The 22538-nt window shown below is 41.8% G+C and overlaps 2 protein-coding genes and 1 pseudogene across 3 annotated transcripts; 2 read left to right on the top strand and 1 right to left on the bottom strand.

Moving 5' to 3' along the window:
• Positions 1-618: 618 nt before the first annotated feature.
• LOC135515428 (sodium-coupled monocarboxylate transporter 1-like) lies at positions 619-7219 on the top strand. The gene is made up of 15 exons (XM_064939099.1): positions 619-969; positions 1538-1603; positions 1724-1775; positions 1897-1964; positions 2139-2293; positions 2739-2879; positions 4579-4708; positions 5220-5308; positions 5592-5701; positions 5872-5939; positions 6034-6120; positions 6236-6450; positions 6633-6736; positions 6836-6924; positions 7193-7219. The coding sequence occupies exons 1-15, from the start codon at positions 619-621 to the stop codon at positions 7217-7219; spliced, it is 1752 nt and encodes a 583-aa protein (XP_064795171.1).
• Positions 7220-8271: 1052 nt separating this feature from the next.
• Positions 8272-10620, bottom strand: LOC135515958 (electron transfer flavoprotein regulatory factor 1-like). 2 transcript variants are annotated; one of them, XM_064939856.1, is made up of 3 exons: positions 10338-10620; positions 9913-9985; positions 8272-9746 (listed from the first exon to the last, which is right to left on the bottom strand). In XM_064939856.1, exons 2-3 carry the CDS (start codon positions 9955-9957, stop codon positions 9501-9503), a joined length of 291 nt encoding a protein of 96 aa, XP_064795928.1. In that variant the 5' UTR covers positions 9958-9985; positions 10338-10620; the 3' UTR covers positions 8272-9500. The 2 variants fall into 2 exon arrangements, with proteins under 2 accessions (XP_064795928.1, XP_064795929.1); XM_064939857.1 differs by lacking the exon at positions 10338-10620 and adding an exon at positions 10138-10313 and having other exon boundaries at positions 9913-9984.
• Positions 10621-14426: 3806 nt separating this feature from the next.
• LOC135515427 (dynein axonemal intermediate chain 7-like) lies at positions 14427-22510 on the top strand (annotated as a pseudogene).
• Positions 22511-22538: the final 28 nt, after the last annotated feature.

Raw genomic sequence — 22538 nt, 5'->3', positions numbered from 1 at the left:
CACCTATGCTGCTCCAGCTATTAACACAAGCCCGTCCTCCCCAATTATGGTGCCACCAACCTCCTGTGGTCCATACATGTACTAACTAGTGGACATGACATACTGGACACTAGACACATTATACTGGACTGGACATGTTAGTATAAAGATATGTTAGTATATTTTCTCTGTTTTTTTTCCAGAAGTGTGTGTGCATGCTTGTGTGTGTGTGTACGCATGCCTCTGTGTGTGTCAGTCTGTACCAGCCATCCAGGGGGTAGGGCTGATGACAGGGATACTTATTGGTTCAGCCAACAGAACAATCCCAGCTCTTGATTTTGTGGAGAGGTGTGCTCACTGCTACCTGCTAGTAATGTCTTTGAGAAACACACAGGCACAGTGAAGACTTCATAGCTCACTGCTATCCTGTTTCAGCTCATATCCTGTCTGTGATAAGGACACCACTTTATCTGAAAACACAGCAGCCTACTGTGAGCTATCATAGATTTCATAGAGAAATACGAATTATCTGCAGTTCATTGCATTCCAATAACAGAAACCACAAGGGACTACAAATTGTGGAGTAGGACAATCTTCCAGTGAGTACAGTCGCCTATACCTCACAATCAGAAGGCTACAATGGCATTCTCTCCAGTGATTGGATCCTTTGTCGCTGCGGACTATGCTGTCTTTGCTCTGATGCTGCTGGTGTCTGCAGCCATCGGGGTGTACTATGCCATCGTCGGAAGGGGCCAGAGCAGCTCCAGAGAGTTTCTGATGGGGGGCCAGAGTATGACAGCCGTACCTGTGGCTCTGTCCCTGACTGCCAGCTTCATGTCGGCTATCACAGTGCTGGCCACCCCAGCCGAGGTGTACCGATACGGGGCAAGCTACGGCCTCTTCAGCCTCTCCTATGTGCTGGTGGTGGTGGTCAGCTCAGAGGTCTTCCTCCCTGTCTTCTACAGGCTGGGCATCACAAGTACCTATGAGGTTAGAACCGATCCACCATGTTGAGTTGATTTTTGTTCTATTCTATTGAACAGAAATAGTATAACATGTTTGTTAGAGATTATCCAGATTAATTTCAATGCAAATTCTAAGCATTTCTAAATCCCTGAAATAAATATCTTGGGGGTCACAAAGTATTGTTCAAAGTGACCAAAAGACAAATGCAATCTATTCAAGAAATAAAATACTGACCTAATTGTGTAATCTTTCTATAAAACAAACAGATTGCTGTTTCAGGTATAGTAATCATAGTAGTCACAGTTCTGTTACTTAATATCGCTGCACATGTCCATTCCTTAGTCTGGTTGAGAGGCTGATGATTAGATTATGATTATGATTCAAACAGCTAAAATATGAGTCAGTGTTTAATCTTCATTAGCTGACCGAAACAATCCTGGCACAGTCTTGTCATCTCATCCTCTTACTGACTGTACTCTTTGCTTTGTCTTTTGGGCTTCACACATGAATTCATGTCACTGTCCTGTCCATGGGAAATGTAACAGAAAGGTGTCCTATTTCTTTTTTCTCTTCGTGGTCCATCATTCTGCAGTATCTGGAGATCCGGTTCAACAGAGCCACCCGTCTGTTAGGGACAGTGATGTTCATTGTTCAGACTGTGAGTTCCTTATCACAACACTCTCTCACCCCTCATATCATGAATTACATGAACATGAGAACAAACCTTGTGCTACAGATAGAGTATAAGAGCCACATGGTATGTCTCTCTGTCCCCCAGATGCTCTACACGGGAATAGTCATTTATGCTCCAGCTCTGGCATTAAACCAAGGTGCAGTAGTCTCTAAAAGTCTTGAAAGAATGTCATTTCATGCCCCATCGGCATTGAGTGCACTTGAAACCACTCCTCTGCTAAATGACATCCCTCTCTCTCTTTTTCCTCCTCTCTCCAGCGACTGGGATGGATCTCTGGGGTGCTGTCATTTCAACGGGAGTGGTTTGCACCTTTTACTGCGCTATGGTACTGGACAGGCAGTGATGTCAATAACTAATGCTATAAACCCCATTTATCCCCTGATGTAAGGGAAATACAGATGGAGGTTAGATTGAGACATGATTTGTGTGGCACTGTGGTGACCTTTGTGGTGACCTTTAAACCATGTATGTAACATGGCTGTGGTGTGTATTGTGACAGGGCGGTCTGAAGGCGGTGGTGTGGACGGACGTGTTCCAGGTGGGCATCATGGTGGCAGGCTTCCTGTCTGTCATCATCAGAGCCGTGTTCCTGCAGGGAGGAGTCTCCAACATCCTCAACCACGCAGAGCTCGGAGGACGACTCAACTTCTGGGAGTGTGTAGATTGTCATGTAGATTATAGATGTAAAAGAGCAGAAGTGTCTGCACCTGGACTTTGTGCAGTATGTTGGCACAAAATACAAGACATTGCAAAGGGCGTACTGAATCTCTCTCTCTCTCTCTCTCTCTCTCTCTCTCTCTCTCTCTCTCTCTCTCTCTCTCTCTCTCTCTCTCTCTCTCTCTCTCTCTCTCTCTCTCTCTCTCTCTCTCTCTCTCTCTCTCTCTCTCTCTCTCTCTCTCTCTCTCTCTCTCTCTCTCTCTCTCTCTCTCTCTCTCTCTCTCTCTCTCTCTCTCTCTCTCTCTCTCTCTCTCTCTCTCTCTCTCTCTCTCTCTCTCTCTCTCTCTCTCTCTCTCTCTCTCTCTCTCTGTCTCTCTCTCTCTCTCTCTCTCTCTCTCTCTCTCTCTCTCTCTCTCTCTCTGCCTCTGTCTCTCCTTTATAGCTTTGATGCTAGTCCACTGAGGAGGTACACCTTCTGGACAATCACATTAGGAGGCACGTTTGTTTGGACCAGTATCTATGGGATCAACCAAGCCCAGGTGCAGAGATACATCTCTTGCAAATCCATGACTCACGCCAAAATGTAAGTCATTATCTTCCTGGAAGGATAGAGTAGAGCATGAATATCTTTTTCCTGTTTGCCCCAGTGTTAATAGTGGAACTGACAGCACTTTAGCAACATGAAATCGTATTAAAATGTGTTCATCTACACTCTCAAGAAGAACATGACACTTTAAAAATATTATCTGGCAAGCGAACACCGTTCATAAATTCTTAGAATGTTTGGGATCATGTATACTAAGGCATTTGTGAAAATACTATAGAAATATAGAGTGGTGCCTCCCGAGTGGCGCAGCGGTCCGTTAACACATTGCGGCTGGCTTGAGGCATCACTACAGACGCGGGTTCGATCCCAGGCTGTGTCCCAGGCTGTGAGACTTATGAGGCGGCCCACAATTTGCCCAGCGTCATCCATGTTAGGGGAGGGTTTGGCCAGCCGGGATTTCCTTGTCCCATCGCACTCTAGCAACTCCTTGTGGCTGGCCGGGTGCCTACAAGCTGACTCTGGTGACCAGCTGGATGATGTTTCCGCTGACACATTGTGGCTGACTTCCGGATAAGCGAGCAGTGTGTCAAGAAGCAGTGTTTTCGGAGGACGCATGGCTGTCGACCTTCACCTCTTCTGAGTGCGTAAGGGAGTTGCAGCGATGGGACAAGACTGTAACTACCAATTAGGGATTTTAAAGTTTAAAAAATAATAATATAGAGTGGGTGAGCATTTTGACCATTAATAGCCACTGCAGTAAATAGAATCAAATAAAAACATCTGTCTTGTCCAAGACTCTAGACAGACCGGTGCACTATAGCAAAGCAGAGCTGCAGTAGGGCTTTATCCAAACAGGCCATTTGAGTAAAATTCGAAAAGTATTTGGTTTTAAATATACTTAAGTATCAAAAGTAAACCAGATGGTGCAATTTTATTTTTGTTTGTTTAAATTTAGGGATAGCTAGGGGCACACTCCAACACACATCATTTCCCCAAAAAATAATTTGTGTTTAGTGAGTCCGCCAGATCAGAGGCAGTAGGGATGACCAGGGATGTGAATTGGACCATTTTTCTGTCCTGCTAAGCATTCCAAATGTAAAAAGTACTTTTGCGTATCAGGGAAAATGTATGGTATAAAAAGTACATTCTTTCTTCATGAATGTAGTGAAGTAAAAGTAAAACTAGTCCAAAAATATAAATAGTAAAGTACTGATACCCCAAAAAACGACTTTTAAGTAGCAATTTAAAGTATTTTCACTTAAGTACTTTACACCACTGGTGTTTACAGGAAGTTGCAACAGCACAACTTTAGATTGTTAGCTAGAACGCATTGGCCAAAAGCCACACAATACACCTGAAAGGATTTCTGAAAATATGTAAACACCATGGGAGTCCTCTTACATTTGGGACCCAACAGTCTTATTGATCAAACAACCCTGAAAAGGTAGGCTCTCTCTCCCTCAGTTATGCACATCAACAACAACAAGATCAACAACTAATAGTAGCCAGAGCAAGATGAGCGACAAATCTAACAAAGGAACATTAGATAAACCCTTTTTCAGATAGTTGGCCGCCAACGTTGCACTGATAAACGATGGGTAAGTGTAACCTACTCGTCCTTCTGATAACACAAACTCTGGCTCTCCCCCTCCCCGTTCTCTCTCTCTCTCTTTCGCTCTCTCTGTCACTATTCTCTCTCTCTCTCTCTCTCTCTCTCTCTGTATTCTCTTCCCAGGTCTCTCTACATTAACCTATTAGGATTGTGGATCATCATGCTGTGTTCTGTGTTTGCGGGGCTGTGTTTGTACTCCGTCTACAAGCACTGTGACCCCTGGACAGCAGGCATGGTGTCTGCTCCAGATCAGGTTGAGGACACAAACAAGGAAATAACACTTTAATAAGGACCGCAGGTTGACGTTTATTGGGATGAGTCTTGTCCTGGAGGCAGAACTGAGCGATTTCTGATAGATGGGCCAGGTTAGGGTTAGGTATGTTAAGGTGAATGTTAGGGTTGAGATTTTCTGACAGATTTTGTGGCTGTGGTTGTTAGCGAACCCTCTGTAAAGCTGCCTCCAGAACAAGATTCATGATGAAAAACGCTAACCTACATAAATACCAGGCACAGTCAACCTTACTATTCTGCCAGACTGTCACTTTACGGATATATTTTCTGAAATATTTGTTTAAACTGATAATCATTCCCCGACACTAAGTGTAACCACTTTAAACTATTTTTTGTAGGAAAACTGTTTTTTTTTTCTCCCGCATCGGCCACACATCCAGATTGTTCACAGGAAAATATCTCAAATAACCCAAACCCAGTGGCACCACTCAGATAGACACTGACTTCTGACCACGCCCTCTTTCTCTGTACAGCTGATGCCATATATGGTGATGGACATCCTGAGAGTCTACCCTGGACTGCCAGGATTGTTTGTGGCTGCAGCCTACAGTGGGACCCTAAGGTTACTATTCCTATCTAGTACTTATACTGTATGTCAAACTTGATCTTACGTTTGATTATGTTAGTATGTTACATTATGTTATATGCATACTAGATTAAGGACCCTTTTGTTACTATTTGTACTGTATGCAATAACTCATGGTTCATAATATCACTACGATGACTAAATACTTACTCTTGCAGCCTATGGTGGGACACAAAGATGACTATTTCCATAGCACTCACACACACTGTTATATTTCTAGGTAAAAAATGGCATTATATTTGCTCTTTCTCGTCTACAGTACGGTATCGTCCAGTGTCAATGCTCTGGCTGCAGTGACTATTGAAGACCTGATCAAGCCGTACACTCACATGACAGAGAAACACCTGTCCTGGACCTCTAAAGGCCTCAGTGAGTGAATAATATCAATTGGTGTCTTTGCATTTACCACAGAACTCAGAGAGCTATATTCATGTTTGATGATATATTCATCTTTTTATTGATATATTCTTGCTGATGTTAGAAATGAATAAACCATGACTTATCACGATTTTAACTGCTATCCCTATGCTCCATTCTAGGCTTTCTGTATGGGGCTCTCTGTATTGGAATGGCTGGCATAGCCTCACTCATGGGAAGTCTGCTGCAGGTATGCGATACAACAAAAGGAGTATGTCGTTCTACATAAAATATGTTGTCTTGAGGTTCGCAACTCTAAAATATGTCTCTGTCTCCTCCTGTAGGCAGCTATCAATATCTTTGGGATCATCGGAGGGCCTTTACTGGGTCTCTTCTCGCTGGGGATCCTCTGTCCATACGCCAATGCCACAGTCAGTACAGTCTCTTTAACAAAAGCAGGATTATAAGCATCTAACCGTTAGCTAACCTCTCTGAATGTTTATGTTGAAGTGTTTATGTGTTATTTCTGTGTGTTCTGTGCTGCAGGGGGGCTTGGCTGGTCTGCTCTCTGGGCTGGTTATGTCTCTGTGGGTGGGGATAGGGGCCCAGTTTTACCCTCCTCTACCAGAGCAGAGCAGGCCTCTGGGTCTGACCACACATGGCTGTAACTTCACAACCGCAGCCGATGCGTTCAACTGGACCACATCCCCAACAAAACCAAGCCTATACACCACAGTACTACAGCAAAATACAGCAGAGAGGTACTTGGTGGGCTTCAGTAACAAGTATATTGACATGGGCACAGTTAAAACAAATATTCAGTTAGAAATGTACTGTCGAACGGGAATCATTTTGTCATATTAGAATAGCGAACTGCATCAGCTTTAAACAATATATGCAACGTTATAACTGTTGGATTCCACTATGTTTGTCTCCTCTGCAGACCCTTCCTGGCTGATAACTGGTACTCCCTGTCCTATCTCTACTTCAGTCCTATTGGGACACTTACAACACTGGCTGTTGGACTGGTGGTCAGTCTACTTTCAGGTACTCTTCCCCAAATGGTAGTGTTGCTTCTTACCATATTACATGTTGTGTCTAATTAACATGTTTTTTTTTTTTTTACTAAAATGTGTCTCTTTCCAGGGGGTATGAAGTTGAATTTGGAACCAACTGTGACTTTGATGAAAGAAGATACAGTGTTATTTTGCTTTTACAAGCTCTTTAAAGAAAGGGTAAGTGATTTGAGTGTTTCAATAAATAACCTCCAAGACGTTCTCTCTCTTTCAACCACTTTACTGTATTCATTTAGCTGTCATCCATACCTAGGCCATGAGACGAGCCGGAAAGCTGGACCTCACAAAAAACAGAGAGAACCAATTGGGAAACAATAACCCCGGCTTCTGCAATGTCCACGAGTTGGATTTCACAAAGAGCAGTCTTCCGACATGACATACTGATAAAACCATGACTTAACAGTTGCTCTTTCTTCTCCCTCCGCAGTGTCGCTATTTTTCACGTGACTCATGAATGTCCTGACAGATTTTATCAATATCTCATCTATATCCTCATATTTCTATATACAGTGCCTTCAGAAAGTATTTTTCCTCATTTTGTTGTGTTACAGCCTGAATTTAGAAAACTATTCTCATCCATTATATGCTTAAAGGTAATGATTAGAATATTCCACCCTGAAACCATATAATTGTATGAGATTTATTAGAATCATAAAACTATAATCGGATGATGTGTGTAGTTTTAGTCAGAATTAGAACAATTACCTTTTGTTCCTTTTTAGTATGTAAGCAGGGTGCAAGTGTGAAACAAATGATAAGAGGAGCTATCGACAGACAAGCTGTACCACTGTGTTCCTTACAGGACATTCTGTCCACCCGTGGAGGGGAGAAACTGTTAGGCTTGCAGAAAATTATGAAACATGTTGCAGATTAAAGAAACAATGTATCTGTGTAGTGGAAAAACACAGAATGTCTGAGCAAGGCATAGTTTAAGATTTTAACTTGTTTGTGTGTGTGTTATAAAGACTGTGTTTGTATAATGGACTTTAGAATGTTCTCGTGAAAAAACGGTACTATCTTTTTGCATAAACTGAGTCTTTGACTAATTATTATTAAACCCATGGTTTTACAGATCTCGGGGATTGGTCAGAGCTATTGATTGTTAGTTATAATCATTGGGATTGAAAATTCTCGTGACACCCATCTACACACAAAGTGAAAACTTGTTTTTAGAAGAGTTAGCAAATTGATTGAAAATGAAATACAGAATATCTAATTTACATACGTTTTCACACCTCTGAGTCAATACATTTTAGAATCACCTTTGGTAGTGATTACAGCTGTGTGTCTTTCAGGGTAAAGTCTCTAAGAGATTTGCACATCTGGATTGTACAATATTTGCCAATATATTCTTCAAGCTCTGTCAAATTGGTTCTTGATCATTGCTAGACAACCATTTTCAAGTCTTGCCACATATTTTCAAGCACATTTAAGTCAAAACTGTAACACAGACACTCAGGAACATTCACTGTCTTCTTGGTAAACAACTCCAATGTAAATTTGGCCTTGTTTTTTTAAATTGTATTTTATTTATTTAATCTTTATTTAACTAGGAAAGTCAGTTAAGTACAAATTCTTATTTACAATGACTGCCTACACCGGCCAAACCTGGACGATGCTAGACCCCCAAAAACAATAACAATAGTTATTTCATTACCTATAAAGCAAGCTAACCAGTTAGAAAATTAATATTCTGGTTACTAGCTCGTTACAAGCCAAGTAGCTAGTTGCATAAGTAGCCAGTTGTTACTAGCCAGAGTAAGTTATTTTACCAGTTAGCTAGCTAGCTAGGACTCAAGGTGAGCAAGTGACTGCAAATCAGCTTCCTTTTCCTGGAAGCATGCTGCAAGTCTGTGTTTTGGTTCTTTCAGCCTTATCTTGCTACAACTAAATACTATATCTCCTAACTTTCTATTCTCCATGTTCTTTCCTTGTAAGCTACCCAAGGATGCAAAGTTAACTTTGTTTTTAATAGCATATATCTCTCTACATTAGATTCATGAGAGATATTAGATCTAGTAGATATAAGCCGAGCTAGCTAAATTGAATATAACATGTTTCAATTTCTCCCAAGCAACCCGAGTTTAGTCTTTAGATATGTTCTTTACTTTTACTCACTTTTCCAATGCTCACAAATTGCAAGCATACAGTAGCTTGGAAATGTGTCTATGATCACATTTATATTCATCAAGTTGAATTGTTGATTTGGTTCAAGTCTGCCAAAAAGAAAGGAGGCAAGCTCATTATGGCTTAGGCTGAAAAGGAGCAACTTCAGAAAGAATAGGTGAGAGAAGACAAAAGGAAGAGGGTACTCTAGGACTTCTCATGTCATTCAATCAAATCACATCGAGGATAGCATGTCAACCTATATTTAGGTTAGAAATCTTTTTTTTTTAATTAAAAATGTTTGTGAAGCTTGCATTCGAATCCCCCTTCCTGTTGCTAACCAGTTCAAATTCCCTGTCGAAAGGGGATTTATGGCAGATTTAAGATGAAAACTTCAAACCTGTTACGTCAACCCTGTTACTTTAATAGCACTTACTAGTCATTTGTTTATTTCAGCCCTTGACATGGAAAAATATGTTTTTACAAAGTTGAACATGTGCTCTTTATGACAACATGTTAAAATGAGGTGAAATCGTTATTTGTTGGGGACCAAGTTAAACAACCCAAAATGTTCTCAATTCATGGAGCAACCCGCATACTGAAGATTCAGCTGCCAAACAGCTAGGCTATCAGTCTATCGGCCTGCCTATATTCAGCAGGCCTAACAATTCTTCTTCGTAGAAACGCTTTTTCATGGTTCTATATTCCCTCAGATAGTACAGGGTCCCCAGTTCCTTAATCACATCCTCTCCACAGTCGACAAGCTTTCTGATCTCCTTGGGGTCTGTGACATCTTTGTTCTTCATAAAGGCACTGTTCAGACGCTCCCTGAAGTAGTCTGCTCCTTGGGGGTATTCCCGTCCCAGATACAGAAGCTGTCAGTGGAAGGAGGCAGGTTACCAGTGATAATCCCAGTGCTTTGGGGATTGTTTGGGACAGACAGCAAAAGATTGCATGAGTGGCAAATCTCATTTTGAAAGTAAGTGTGGGTAACAACAAAGCGTGGGTGCATTGACAGCAGTCAGTCGGTGTTGAACTTACATTCTTGTACAGCTGTCTAACCTCTCTCCTCAAAGGGTTGGCCATGTCACTGCCTGAGACTATCAGCCTTCACTGTGGGGATGGGAAAAAAGAACAGAAGATACAACAGCTAATGATGTAAAACAGCTTAGAAAGAAATATGCTTATGTCTGATTGTCACATCACATATACCGTGAGCTTACAATCTTTAGTTAGCTATGTGTCGTGCATTTTAGCTTATTTTACCTTGGTTCATATAGCAGGTACTTTAGGTAACAGTACAAAGTCTGTGGCTAGGTAGCAAAGCTCTGGTAAAGCGAATGATTAGCTACCTAATAGTAACGTAATTGGCTAAATCCCTCGGTTATAAAAACATTAATTCGCTTTGTGATTTATTCACACGATATAATTTAGCTTTCATTACATTGTATCTAGGCTCCCTTAACAATAAATCCTGGCAGTGGAACGCTGTCAAGCTTGCTGAAAACTGTCTACATGAGAGCATTACGTCAAACAGTGCGTCGATTCCAGTGTCAAGGCTAGAAGAGATCCAGCTTTTGTCAAATTAACATCAGATTAGACTTTTCATAGCAGTTTAGGATAATTTACGCAGTAGATCAGGATACGGTTAGGATGAACTAAAATTAAATTTAAAAACGTTTTTTTTTAATTAATTTGACAAAAATTGGATCCCTTCTAGCCATGACCCGCTTGTTGAGGGACTAGCGTCGCATAGGAGTGACATATTCCGAATATTTGACGTTGGGCTTGTTCGATGTTGCAGGCAACCGACAGTGCAGGCAACTGCCGTCTGATACCCGTTCAAATGCTTGTCGAAACTAGGAAACTCGGACATTTTCCGACTTGATGAGTCGTTGAATGTGGCACGTGTATTACTACAACTCGTTAGCAAGTCGGACATTTTAGAGTTTCCTAGTTCCAACTAGCACATTTTAACGCAGCATGACTGATCTACAAAGAACCTTGCATCAGTAGTTCTACTCATTGAAAAAAATATAATAAATAAACTACACATTGGGTGCGTTTGAGTGGTAAGGCTAAAGCAACGGACTGTACAGGAAAGTCGATGAGTGATGTAGGGGGAGGTGCATCTGTGACAGCTGAAGTCAGACACCAATCTGGTTTTCAAACAACAACTCTGATATTAATATGGCAGTGTTGCCATTGTTTATGTCTGTCGTTATAATGTCGAAATTAACATGTCTTCAAACCCCATATCATACACTTAAACTGAAATCGTATGTGTGTACATTGTACAATCAATTAGTGTGAGGGCCTCAAACATCACATTCATTTGTCCACTGTACACATTAATCACGGTAAGGTTGATTCCTGTTTCAATTATGTATTTGGTTAGTTTTGCATGAGTAAAAAAACAACGACTAATGATTGGTTAACAATATACAGTAGCCTCCCACAATGCAGGCGGTGGCTGCAGGATGAAGTTGATGAAGAGCAACTGCAGAAACTTGCAGTATACTGCAGTCAAAACGTCATGATCACATAATTGTTGTAATGTTCATGCATTCGAGATGTTGCTACTTAATATCACATTTTTTTCCCCCCATACTGCAACACACTTTGGTCAGCGACTTGACAAAAGTGATCGGCTCGAACGTGCCCATTATTATTCGTAGAGTCAGTTAGTGGCCCTGTTCAAAAGCATAAAACGGTATTGTATCATCGGTACATTTTGACCTAGAGACTTACACAGTTATCAAAACGTCACACCAGGGTACGTCTACATGAAACCTGGCCCTTATTTTAAGTGTTTCTAAAATGCCCTATGGGAAAACTGAATGGTGGAAACACGATTGGAACCATTTCCCTGTTTGACTGCTAGCTTTTATGGGTATTATTATTCATACTGTGGTACTTACTCTATTAAGTGATTTCTTCTCTTATCAGCTGTCTATCACGGACTCCTGGTTTCAGCCAATCGGTGTGCGCGAATGGACATTTGGACTCCGGCCCCTCCCACTCTAGCTCAGAGTAGTTGTCATCTTCAGCTGATGAGGACCAATTTTTCAGTGTGTTTTCTAGAAGTGTCTGTGCGTGCATCTGCAATAACAAGTGATCTTGTGTTTCTATGTGCGCTAATGTGTGGCGTTGAACGAGAAAAAAAAAAGACTAAGGATATGGACACATCTGCCCGGTTCTTGCCGACCGCCTGTAGTGGGTCTGACCAAAGTAGAGTCAGTTTAAGGTACTAGCGGGTGAGGGCATCTTCAGCCAACCGCTCAGACGGTTCCAGATAGCCGTTTTTATACCCGTTCTTTTTCAAAGATTTCTCACAAAAACAAGCATATCTCTGTGAAATGTCAACAGAGCACTGAGCGTATACCAAGTTATTTTCAAAGCCTTTTACATTTAATTCAGCTCGTGTCATCCTAATTTTGCTTTTAGCGACACGCGGAAACAATTTTGAGGACCACGATCGTAAAATGTAAAATCCTCAAAAGATGTTACTAGAAACCTGCACTGCTATGTCAACAAAGCTTGGTGCTTATTACCAGGTGTATTTGGCTACGAAATCCGAGTTTCGGGATATAATGTCAATAAAATGTTAAAGAACCCACTGAACGATCATACTTGTCTTTGTAAAATGGGCAGAGTGGGTGGAGACCCTATGTCATTGACCGTGTTTGAGAGCATCAAAACAACTGCAGTTGACTTCCGACTGACTGACCTACAAATCACCTTTCATCATAAATAAATACTCATTATTATTTGTAGATCAGTGTCAGTCACAGTTTTATCCATGATACGGTTTCCTCTGGAACAGGTCCAATGTCTTACGTCAGCTAGCACGAGTAGCATCACTCTCCGTGACGCCATCTGATCTGACGTGAGACTATATGCACCCGATGTATTGTTCCATTCAAAACAACTGGGAACTCAATAAAACCGCCCTCAGACTTCAGCGCATTCAATACAACTGAGGAAAAAACGAGCTCCAACTTGGAAAAATCGTTTTGAACAGTGATCCCACTCGGAATTCCATGTCGGGGACTCACGCCTATTTCTAGATCGCATACTTTGCGACCTGAAGCTCACCGACGTCATGATTTGACCTTGTATTTCCCTTGAAAGCACAATAAGATACTGTACATTATAGTTGTGATCCTCTTAAACACGTGCATACATGGACTTGTGTGTCAAGATTTTGATTGTATGACTTAATTAGCCTTTTTCTTATTTATTTCTTATTTTGATTGTCTGACTTAATTAGATTGTAAATGCAAAAAAATAATTAAAGGGAAAATTAAGTCATACAATCAAAATGTAACACCATGAGTTCATAAACAACGCCATAAATCGTTGTACATGTCAAAACAAAATATTGACCTGCTGTGCACGCCTGCGTTACCGTTTCCATGGTAACTTCGACGCGAAAAGAGTTGACCTCTGACATATATCCCACCAAGAGAAGATGGTGAGCAGTTTTCAGTTTATTATATAACTAGTGAGTTAGAAAATTAATATCTGGTTAGGTTGTTAAAATATGAAGTAGCAAGATACAGCTAGTTGCATAAGTACTTGCTCTGGCAAGTAACAAATTGGCTAACGTTACATAGCTAATGTTAGTTAGCTAGCTAAACCAGAGTTAGCTAAGTAATCAAGCTAACGTTAGCTATCTTGCAAACAAGTCACGGCTTTCTCATTACGGCAAGTGCTACTGCAATTATGATGCTGCTGCAAGTCTGTGTTTTTTCAGCATTATCTTGCTACAGCTACCTAGTAGATATAGTAGTAGATATAGCTAGCTAGCTAAATTGAATATAATATCACGTTCTCAATTTCCATCCAGCATCTCAGTCTTTAGATAGCTGTTCTTTACCTTCACACTCACTTTTGTCATGTTTGATGTACTCTGTAAGTATTTTTTTTGTATAACTGTTTATTCTAAATGATAGGAACACTGTGGACAATTATCAGCAAGTTGCAACTTTGAATTCCCACATCTTGCAAGAATTCAAGTAGTTTGCAAATGTGTCTATGATCACAATTGATTGCATTTGTTCATTTAAGTACAAAGCCATTTTGGGTTTACTACCTTTTTATTTGGGCATTTTTATTGTTCAGAAATGTGGTGGTTACTCTCTTCGTTCGCTGGACTTTATCCTGCTAACTGTTCCAAATGTCCGAACTGAATTTGGTAAAAGGGCTTTTATGTACTCTGCTCCATAGTCTTGGAACACCTTACAAAATACTTTAAAACTGGAAGAACTTGTCCCGATTGGTATTTTTAAATCACTGATGAATGATATTGAGACTGATTCCCTGACCTGTCGATGTTTTTAATTTGCTGTTTTTGATTTTGTTATACTCTTGTGAATTCTATGGTTTTTACTAGATTACTTGTAGTTTTTCATGTTGTTTGTCTGTAATTTTTGTAATGACTTGGTGCTGCCTATCTTGGCCAGGACGCTCTTGAAAAAGATCAATCTCAATGCGCCCTTCCTGGTTAAATTAAAACAATTAAATAAATTGAATTGTTGATTTGGTTCACTACTGCCCAAAAGAAAGGAGGCAAGCTCAGTATGGCTGAAAAGGAGCAACTTCAGAAAGAGGAGGATGAGAGAAGACAAAAGGAACAGTGTACTGGTCATTTCTCATTATAATTCAATCCATGACAAAACCTCTGTCGTCTGCTAATGGTTGTATGTCTGTGTGCATTTGTACCATTTGATCTGTGCTATTGAACTGGCATTTGTATTATGAGATGCTTCAATAGTATGCACAGTGATACATCAGTAATAGATACAGTACATGGCCCCATGAGTGTACGTTTGACCCATGACTCCTTTTCCCCTCTGCTGTGTGGAGGAGGCTCGACTCCTGGCTGAGAAAGAGGATCAAGAGAGGCTGGAGAGAGAGAGGAAGGAGCAGGAGGAGCATCAGAGACTGGAGCTAAAAGTGTTACCATCACTGACCTTTTCTCATTCATGGTTATCGGTTTGTTTGTGTACGGAGAGGGCTCTGGAAGTTAAACCTGTTCATAATGTCCTAATGAAAAAGAGTGATCATTGCTGGCTTTCTGTGACAGCACAAAGATCGCAGAGAGGACGAGCTGAACGAAGTGCATCATCTAGTGGAAGAGAACCAGACTGCAGTCACCACTGACGCCAGAGCGAAAGCCAAGGTGTGTGATTGTTCTAAGCTCTAACTCTGGCCTGAGTTTTGTGTAGTTACTGAAGACTAGCCATGCTAGTCTTGTTATGGTTTTACCAGACACCGTGTCCAAGAGACTACCATAATGGAAGGCCTTGGTAGACATAGATAAATAAATCAGATGAGCCCCATTTGACATAGTTAAACACTACTTGTTTTGTGAGACAGGTACATGCGTTGTGACGGGAGTCCAGACCCGTCAGTCCAGCAGGAGATCAACACCTTCATCAACCTGTGGTGGGAGGACCCAGAAGTCCAGATCAAACCAGTTCTAAAGGAGTGTGCCCTGGCTCTATGGGTAGGTTTGCTATTAAACACCAGGGTCACATTATGGAGACATGAAACAGGAGAAGGGGGTTCTACCGGTTCTGTATGTGTCTGATAAGAACGCTCCATTCCGTTTTGCATTTGAAAACACTTGTTCCTGTTTAAGGCCACTTAACGCGACTCTGTCAAGAGCACTTCTATTTGAGACCGGTATTGATCTGTATAAGGATTCTACCAAATGAATGATGAACATAAACACGGCTGCACTTTATCTCCGCCTGCAGCTGCTAGAGGAGCTGGAGGGTATGCTGAGGGACCAGCCTGAACCAGCTGATGCCCTGAGGTACCAGGAGACCCCGCTCTCCATCCAGACTCTCATCCAATCCGAACATGACCACAGCACTGAGGAGATACTCAAGGTAGGGTTACTGATGATGTTTAAGACATGCACAAAACATGTCTGCCAGTTTGTTTAGGAAACGACTGTATTTAAGTTTTGTAATGTAAGATGAGCATGTTTTGCTGATGTCTGTTTGTTTCTCTCTGGCCACAGTGGGCGAATGCTCACTCAGATGTTGAGATGAGGAACATGAAGACAGTGGTCCAGGATGACATCATCGCACTGTGTCTGCGGGACAACCTTAACAAGGCACGGCACAGACGTATGTCTGACTTTCGTTCTATTCACTTCACACAGACTTTCTATCTAGTCTCCTTGCTAACAGTCTGTTTCTACTCAAACCCATTCTCATGGATGTGTTGGGTGAAGTGAAAACAGAACAATTTAGTATTTTCAATTTGTGACGGTGTTTGTCTCTTTGTGGCTCTCGAAGTTTTTAAAGGGTTCCAGTTTGAGGAGGTGGGGCTGGGCTTTGAGCTGCCCAAACAGTGACAGGAGAGGGAGCACCCAGCAGGGAGGTGCAGAGGAAGAGGTGCAGTCGGTCAGAGGGTCCAAAGGCAGGTAAGGTAAGCTGGAAGCAAGTCATAGGATTAATGGAAAGTTGTTTTAAAAGTGACATAGGCTAACGTCTGTGTGCGTGTGCATACGTGCATGTGTTTGTGTCAGAGTGCGGTGAGTGTGATGTCTATGAAGGAGGAGAGGAGGTGTGGTCAGAAGCAGCTGGAGGATGTGAAACAGAAGCTGGAGGAGAATGGGAGTCAGATAGATACCATGCTAGTCAGAGATGACTCGGGTGAGAGACTACAACTGGCTCAGAGGACAAAGTGGTCAAATATCATTCCCATGATATATTTCACTGTTCTTTTTGGATTATTAGTGTAATGTACTCCATGGACTGTCACTGGGCACCCCTTCTGTGGGTTACTGAATGTGTAAACTCCTCTTTGCAGTTGTTAGATATGATGCATTAATCAAGGGGACTAGATAACGTTGAGGAAAGTAAGAACCACTTCTGCCTTTATTTCTCTTAAGTTAACATTAGTGTCTCTCGCCCCAACCCCCAGCTGTTGGACACAGGGCTGCAGGCGTTCCCTTACCCCACGGAGCAGTCCCAGATCCAGGGCTCTGCCTCCATGAAGCTGGAGGACAGTGGGGTCCTGACCTGTCCCCCTGTAGGGGTCACAGTCATCCTGCCTGACTCTGTCCTGTTCCTGGAGGACCCACAGGTGGCCCGCTGGGACACTGAAGGTGAGAGACATCTGGAAGAGAACTGGATGGGCCCCACATTGACTGGGACTGATAGTGATACTGTTAAATACATGTATTTAACATATCCCAGAATCTGAATGTAGTTCCTACCTTGTGGGGGTCACTCTTCACAAAAAGTACAGAACTTTCAGATAGAAATTAGTGGAATTGACATGATGCCCTATTATTATTGAGAGCCATGATGTTTAAAATGATATGTCAATCAATAGGTCAGAATAATCTAGAGGCGAAAGAAATGCACACCTATTTAGGCGAGGTGCTGGCTAGCAGAGTGGAGCAGATGGAAAAATAAAGGAGAGCCGCACACCCTAGAAGCTCAGATGCAAAAATGTAATGTCCAATGTTTAGACAGACAAGCTGTCTTCATCAGGGTATAATGACAAACACTGTGGGGTGACTCGTTTATATAGGTGTCAAGACACACAGGTGTCTGTAATCATGGCCCGGGTGTGGCCTGATATCATTGGTTAATTCTCATATTAAAATAGCATACAAAAAAACAAATGGATAGCCTACGATCATAGATACAATTTGGCTACATAAGCCTACAAACATTTACAACAGCAAAATCACAATCCCAAGAATAGCATCAGATCAAAGTCTACGTTGAGACCGAAGGGAGCAAGGGTCTTTAAATTAAAGACCCAGGCAGCCTCTCGTTTTAACAATAAATTATCAAGGTCAGCCCTCCTAGGGAGGGTGACATGTTCGATGCCAATATAACGTAGAGACGAAATCGAGTGGTTTGCTTCCAAAAAGTGGGCTGCAACTGGGCAAGTCGAGTTTTTGCACCTAATGGTGCTACGATGCTCTGAGATACGTACTTTTAATTTGCGCTTTGTTTTACCCACATCATTTTTACCACAAGGACAAGTTATAAGATACATAACTGCCTTAGTGGAGCACGTGATAACACCTTTTGATTGGGATCTGTTTCCCTGTTTGGGGGTGTTTAAAGGATATACATTTATAAGTGCCATTGCACTGAGCACAGCCATTGCACTTGTAGTTTCCATTCAGTAGGGGTGCAAATAGACGTTGTGCAAGGATATCTTGGGGTGGTAAATCAGAGTTTATAAACATCTAAAAATAATATGAAGCTATCCTCGGTTATTAGGTCTGAATAGTCAAGTATGTCTAATACTAGTCTGATATTGTTAGAATACTTCTTTGTTTTTAGAATATTGGTTCGGAAATAATATCCTATTGGTTAGCCAACTGGTAAATGCAGAGGGTATTTTACTTAGTTATAAGGAATTCTTATCACTTTACAAGGTCCCTGTAACACCTAAAGATTTTGCAATTGTTTTAGATGCCATTCCCTCAATGTTGCTTTATTATTCAGGAACGTGTCAAGACCTGACCCTCAGAGCCTACCTTCTATTGACCCTGTTGACTCATCAGTAGGAAAGATTTGATTCTCTTTTGGTCCATTCAACAGCAGAGCAATACGAACCTTGCTTTATGCCATGCCTTATTGGAACAGATTTATTGATAATATCTGTTGGGAAAAGGTTTGGATGTTGCCACACACATACCTACTTGTTAACAAAATTAAGGAAGTTATCTTTAAAATTATTCATAAATATTATCCTGCCAACCACTATATGTATAAGTTTTAGGAAAACAACTCAAATGACCCCTTTTGTAATGACCACCCAGAAACAGTGTTGCATATTTTTCAGCTTTGTATTCATGCAAGATAACTGGCAAGACATCAGTAGATTTATAATTGAACACATTTATGAAGGTCTTACACTATTGTGGAGAGATGTACTACCTGGATTCTTTACCTACGATACAAATAAGCTGAAACCATTTTTGTAATTCATTTCATTATTCTTTTGGCCAAATTTCATATTCACAAATGTAAATTTACAAACAAAACACATTTTCTTACAAAAATAATTCAACTGTATTTTAAGGTAAGACAATTAAATACTCTACTAACAAAAAAGCTGTTGGAATAATAAGTGTATGTCCCTTTAAGGTCCTTGTGTAATGTGATGTTGTACCCCCTAGCCCAATTGTCTTTTGTATATTATTTATATATATACACTTGTTCCCACATGTACTTCCTGTATTGATTTGTTCATAAAATAAAAATTGGAGTTTACCAATTGATCTGAGATTTCTGCCCTGTGAGAATATGACCAAGGGAAGGTCCGAAAACACATTACCGATACTATCATCGGATTTAGAATGTGTCAATGTTTAACGATTCCCTAAATTTGTTTAGAGCGCTTTGAATGGCGGGTAGTTAGAACGCAAGTATGCTTCTTTTTGCGAGACTGACCTTAAAAGGTCATGTCTCGTTTTGAATTTTCTTAATGGCAGTATTAAGCTGACCATTTTTGTACCCCCTCTCCAATTCATTTTCTTTGGGTCTCAGCCAATATACCATTTCCAAATAATGTTAGGCAAGAAAACATTTGAGATAATTGAAAGACTCTCCATGTAACCCACATAATTAGCATAGTTAGGAGCCATGGAGGATCCCATAGCAGTACCCTTCGTCTGAATAAAGAAATAATTTAGAAACATTAAGTAGTTGTGTGTGAGTAATATTTCAGCCAATGTTATAATGCATGCACTGGAAGGTAGTTCATTAGGGTCACGTAACAGAAGAAAATGTTCCATAGCTTCAATACCGCCCTCGTGTGGAATATTTGTATAATGACTCAACATCAAAAGTAACGAACAAAGTATTCTCAGGGAGAGGATCAAGAGATCCAATAATAGAGATCATACTGCTGGTGTCCTTTACAAAGGAGGGGAGCTGTTCTGCGAGTGGTCTAATAAAAAATGTCAACAAAAGTAGAGGGGCCGTTACTGCATCAATGCCCACAACAATAGGGCGCTCTGGAGGTTGTGACATTCTTGTGTAATTTAGGCAAAGTACAGAAACGGGCAATTTTAGGGTGTTGAATAGCCAAAAAGTCATGTTCTTTTTTCGTTATCTGACCAGATCATAAATACCCATCTAGGACAGTAAAGATCATGTTCTGAAATTGGGCAGTGGGGTCACTTCTGAGTTTCTTGTCAAACAGCAGTCTGACACTCATTTACATAAACTGTCCTATCCATGAGTACAACTGACCCACCCTTATCAGCAGGGGGGGTAAGGTCTGAGGTATCGGATTGTAAATCAAGCAAAGCTGGTTTTTCATCCTTATGTACATTATCGAAAGATATGTACTCAAGTTCTTTCTTAAGGAGATGAGCAACATCTTTTTCAACAAGTCTGCAATATGTCTCAAGAGTGATTGCGATTGGCTGGAGGTACAAAATAAATAGTTCTTCTGAAAGGCGTCGGAGTATGTGCAGGTGAGCAACCTACTTGTTCAGTAGAAATATCACGATTCCCTTAAATGGATGTTTGTTTTTTTAGAAACATCAAAATCGTTGCAGGCATAAAAGATATCCCTTTATTAAGCAAGGAGACATGGGCAGGGCTCAATATCTTGTTTGATAAATTAAAGACACTCAGACCCGTGGGTTTTCTCTGCCTCTGGTAGTCGTTTCTTCTTACCCCGCCTGCGGCCACCCCCGCCCTTCCGTCAGCCCAGTCTCTCGTTGGATAAAAAAAACTGGCACTGGAAGTGAATGAAGCGCTGGTTGTAGAGCGTTGGTCAGACAGGGGTGGATAGAAGTGGCGTCCCTCCTGCGTCTGTCATGGAGAGGAGGAGCAGGACCTCTTTTGTCAGGGCTTCTCCAGAAGTAGACTGTCCTCGGCCTCGTCTTTTCTGTCTTGGTTGAATTTCTTGATTTTTAAGTTCCTTTATTTCTGTAGACTCCTTGCGGAGCTGTGCTTCAGGTCAACACTGGAAGAGAGACTGCATCAGTGAGACGTACGACGAGGCAGAGCGGAAGATCTCGTTCAAGATGGACTAGTTCTACGCCTTCACACTGCTACAGGACTCGTATGCCAACAAGCCGTTCCACAGGTGGGAGCTCAGACCACTGGGCCAGGACTCTTGAGGTCTTGCCGTGATGGTGAGCAGGGCAATCTGTCATGCTCCATCTCTTCAATAGACTCTGGGTGCGTCTCAATGTAAAATGGCTTCCTTTATTCGTGAACATTCCTCAGTGATTCATATCTGGGGAAACAATACTGTGGAAATCTAGCCAATGTTTTCAGTGGTAATGAAGGAAACGAGGCTATTATTGTGTCTAGGCATTGCCCAAATCCATGACAATGCATCCTGACTCCTTGCTCCTCTCACTGACAGGGCAGCAAGTGTATGCTCCAGTCAGACCAGGGGAGCGGACTGAACCACATCCTGGGCCAGTGGATGAGTGCCTCGACTACAAAAAGCCATGGTCAGCGCCGGGGTCAACATCTTCGTCAACCAATACTTCGACAAATATGTCACCGTAAACGCAAAAGGTGAGTGCCATCAGCCCGCATACTGTGGATTAGATGCATGTTACACAAGCAATGTGGGCACACAATTCATGTTGCTTGTAACACCATTGAACCTGTATAGCTTTTTGCAACAAAAACCTATTAGCAACTCATGGGAAACCTACAGTGGATTGCTAGATTAGGGTGTGAAACATCTGATGCAGTAACCTTCTCCCTTGTAAGTTCAACAAATCAACTCTTGGAACAGAAAGTCCTGTTAGGCTTAAAATGGTGTCAAGCTGAAAAGCTTATCTCATAACATTAGCCTTTTCTCCAGGACCCTCTGATAAAACACGCGGTGTATGAACAGATGGCGCTGCGCTCCTCTGCCTTCACCTTCTCCTGGAGCCAGTGGAACACAGTGTGGCCAGGAGCATCTGGTGCTGCAGGTACACACACACACACACACCTAGAGATGCATACTGTTTAAAACACACTCACATCCTCTGTCACACACACACACACACACACACAGAATGAGGAAGAGTCCTTGGATAGAGGACCTTCCCAGATAGTAACAGAAGTAGCTTCAGAACCAGGAACAAAGAGCTGCAGTGGGGAAACATTGATCTGGTTGACTGGACAACTGGATTTGATTGAGATTCACCTGCATAGTACTTTGTCCGTGAGGATGGCATGGATATTTACTGTACTATTGGCACCTTCTCTCCAAAGTATGTGAGCACCTAGCAGCCATCCCAGTGTCGTAGTATGTGTACAGTAGGATTAACCTCTCTCCCAGGTGTGTGAGCACCTAGCAGCCATCCCAGTGTCGTAGTATGTGTACAGTAGGATTAACCTCTCTCCCAGGTGTGTGAGCACCTAGACCCGGTCCAAGAGGACTCGTGGTGTGTGTACCTGCTGGGGGCCCGGAGGTGCCAGAGAATGATGAGCAAGGAACACAGTGAGGCGTTCTCTCCAGAGCTGGACCCCGGCAGTGAGTTCCACTCCACATGCTCTGAGACAACATGTCCCGCGCCGGACAGGAACAGGTGCGACGCTCTCACCACCTGTTCATCGATGCCGTGCACAGACTGCCGTGTGCCACATGGCCTCTCAAATACTCCGGACTACAGTAGATACTAGATTCCAAGCTCTATGTAGGAG

The sequence above is a fragment of the Oncorhynchus masou genome, chromosome 27 (assembly GCF_036934945.1).
Source record: "Oncorhynchus masou masou isolate Uvic2021 chromosome 27, UVic_Omas_1.1, whole genome shotgun sequence".
NCBI classification, from domain to species: domain Eukaryota; kingdom Metazoa; phylum Chordata; class Actinopteri; order Salmoniformes; family Salmonidae; genus Oncorhynchus; species Oncorhynchus masou.
This window is presented reverse-complemented; position numbering and strand designations above follow the sequence as displayed.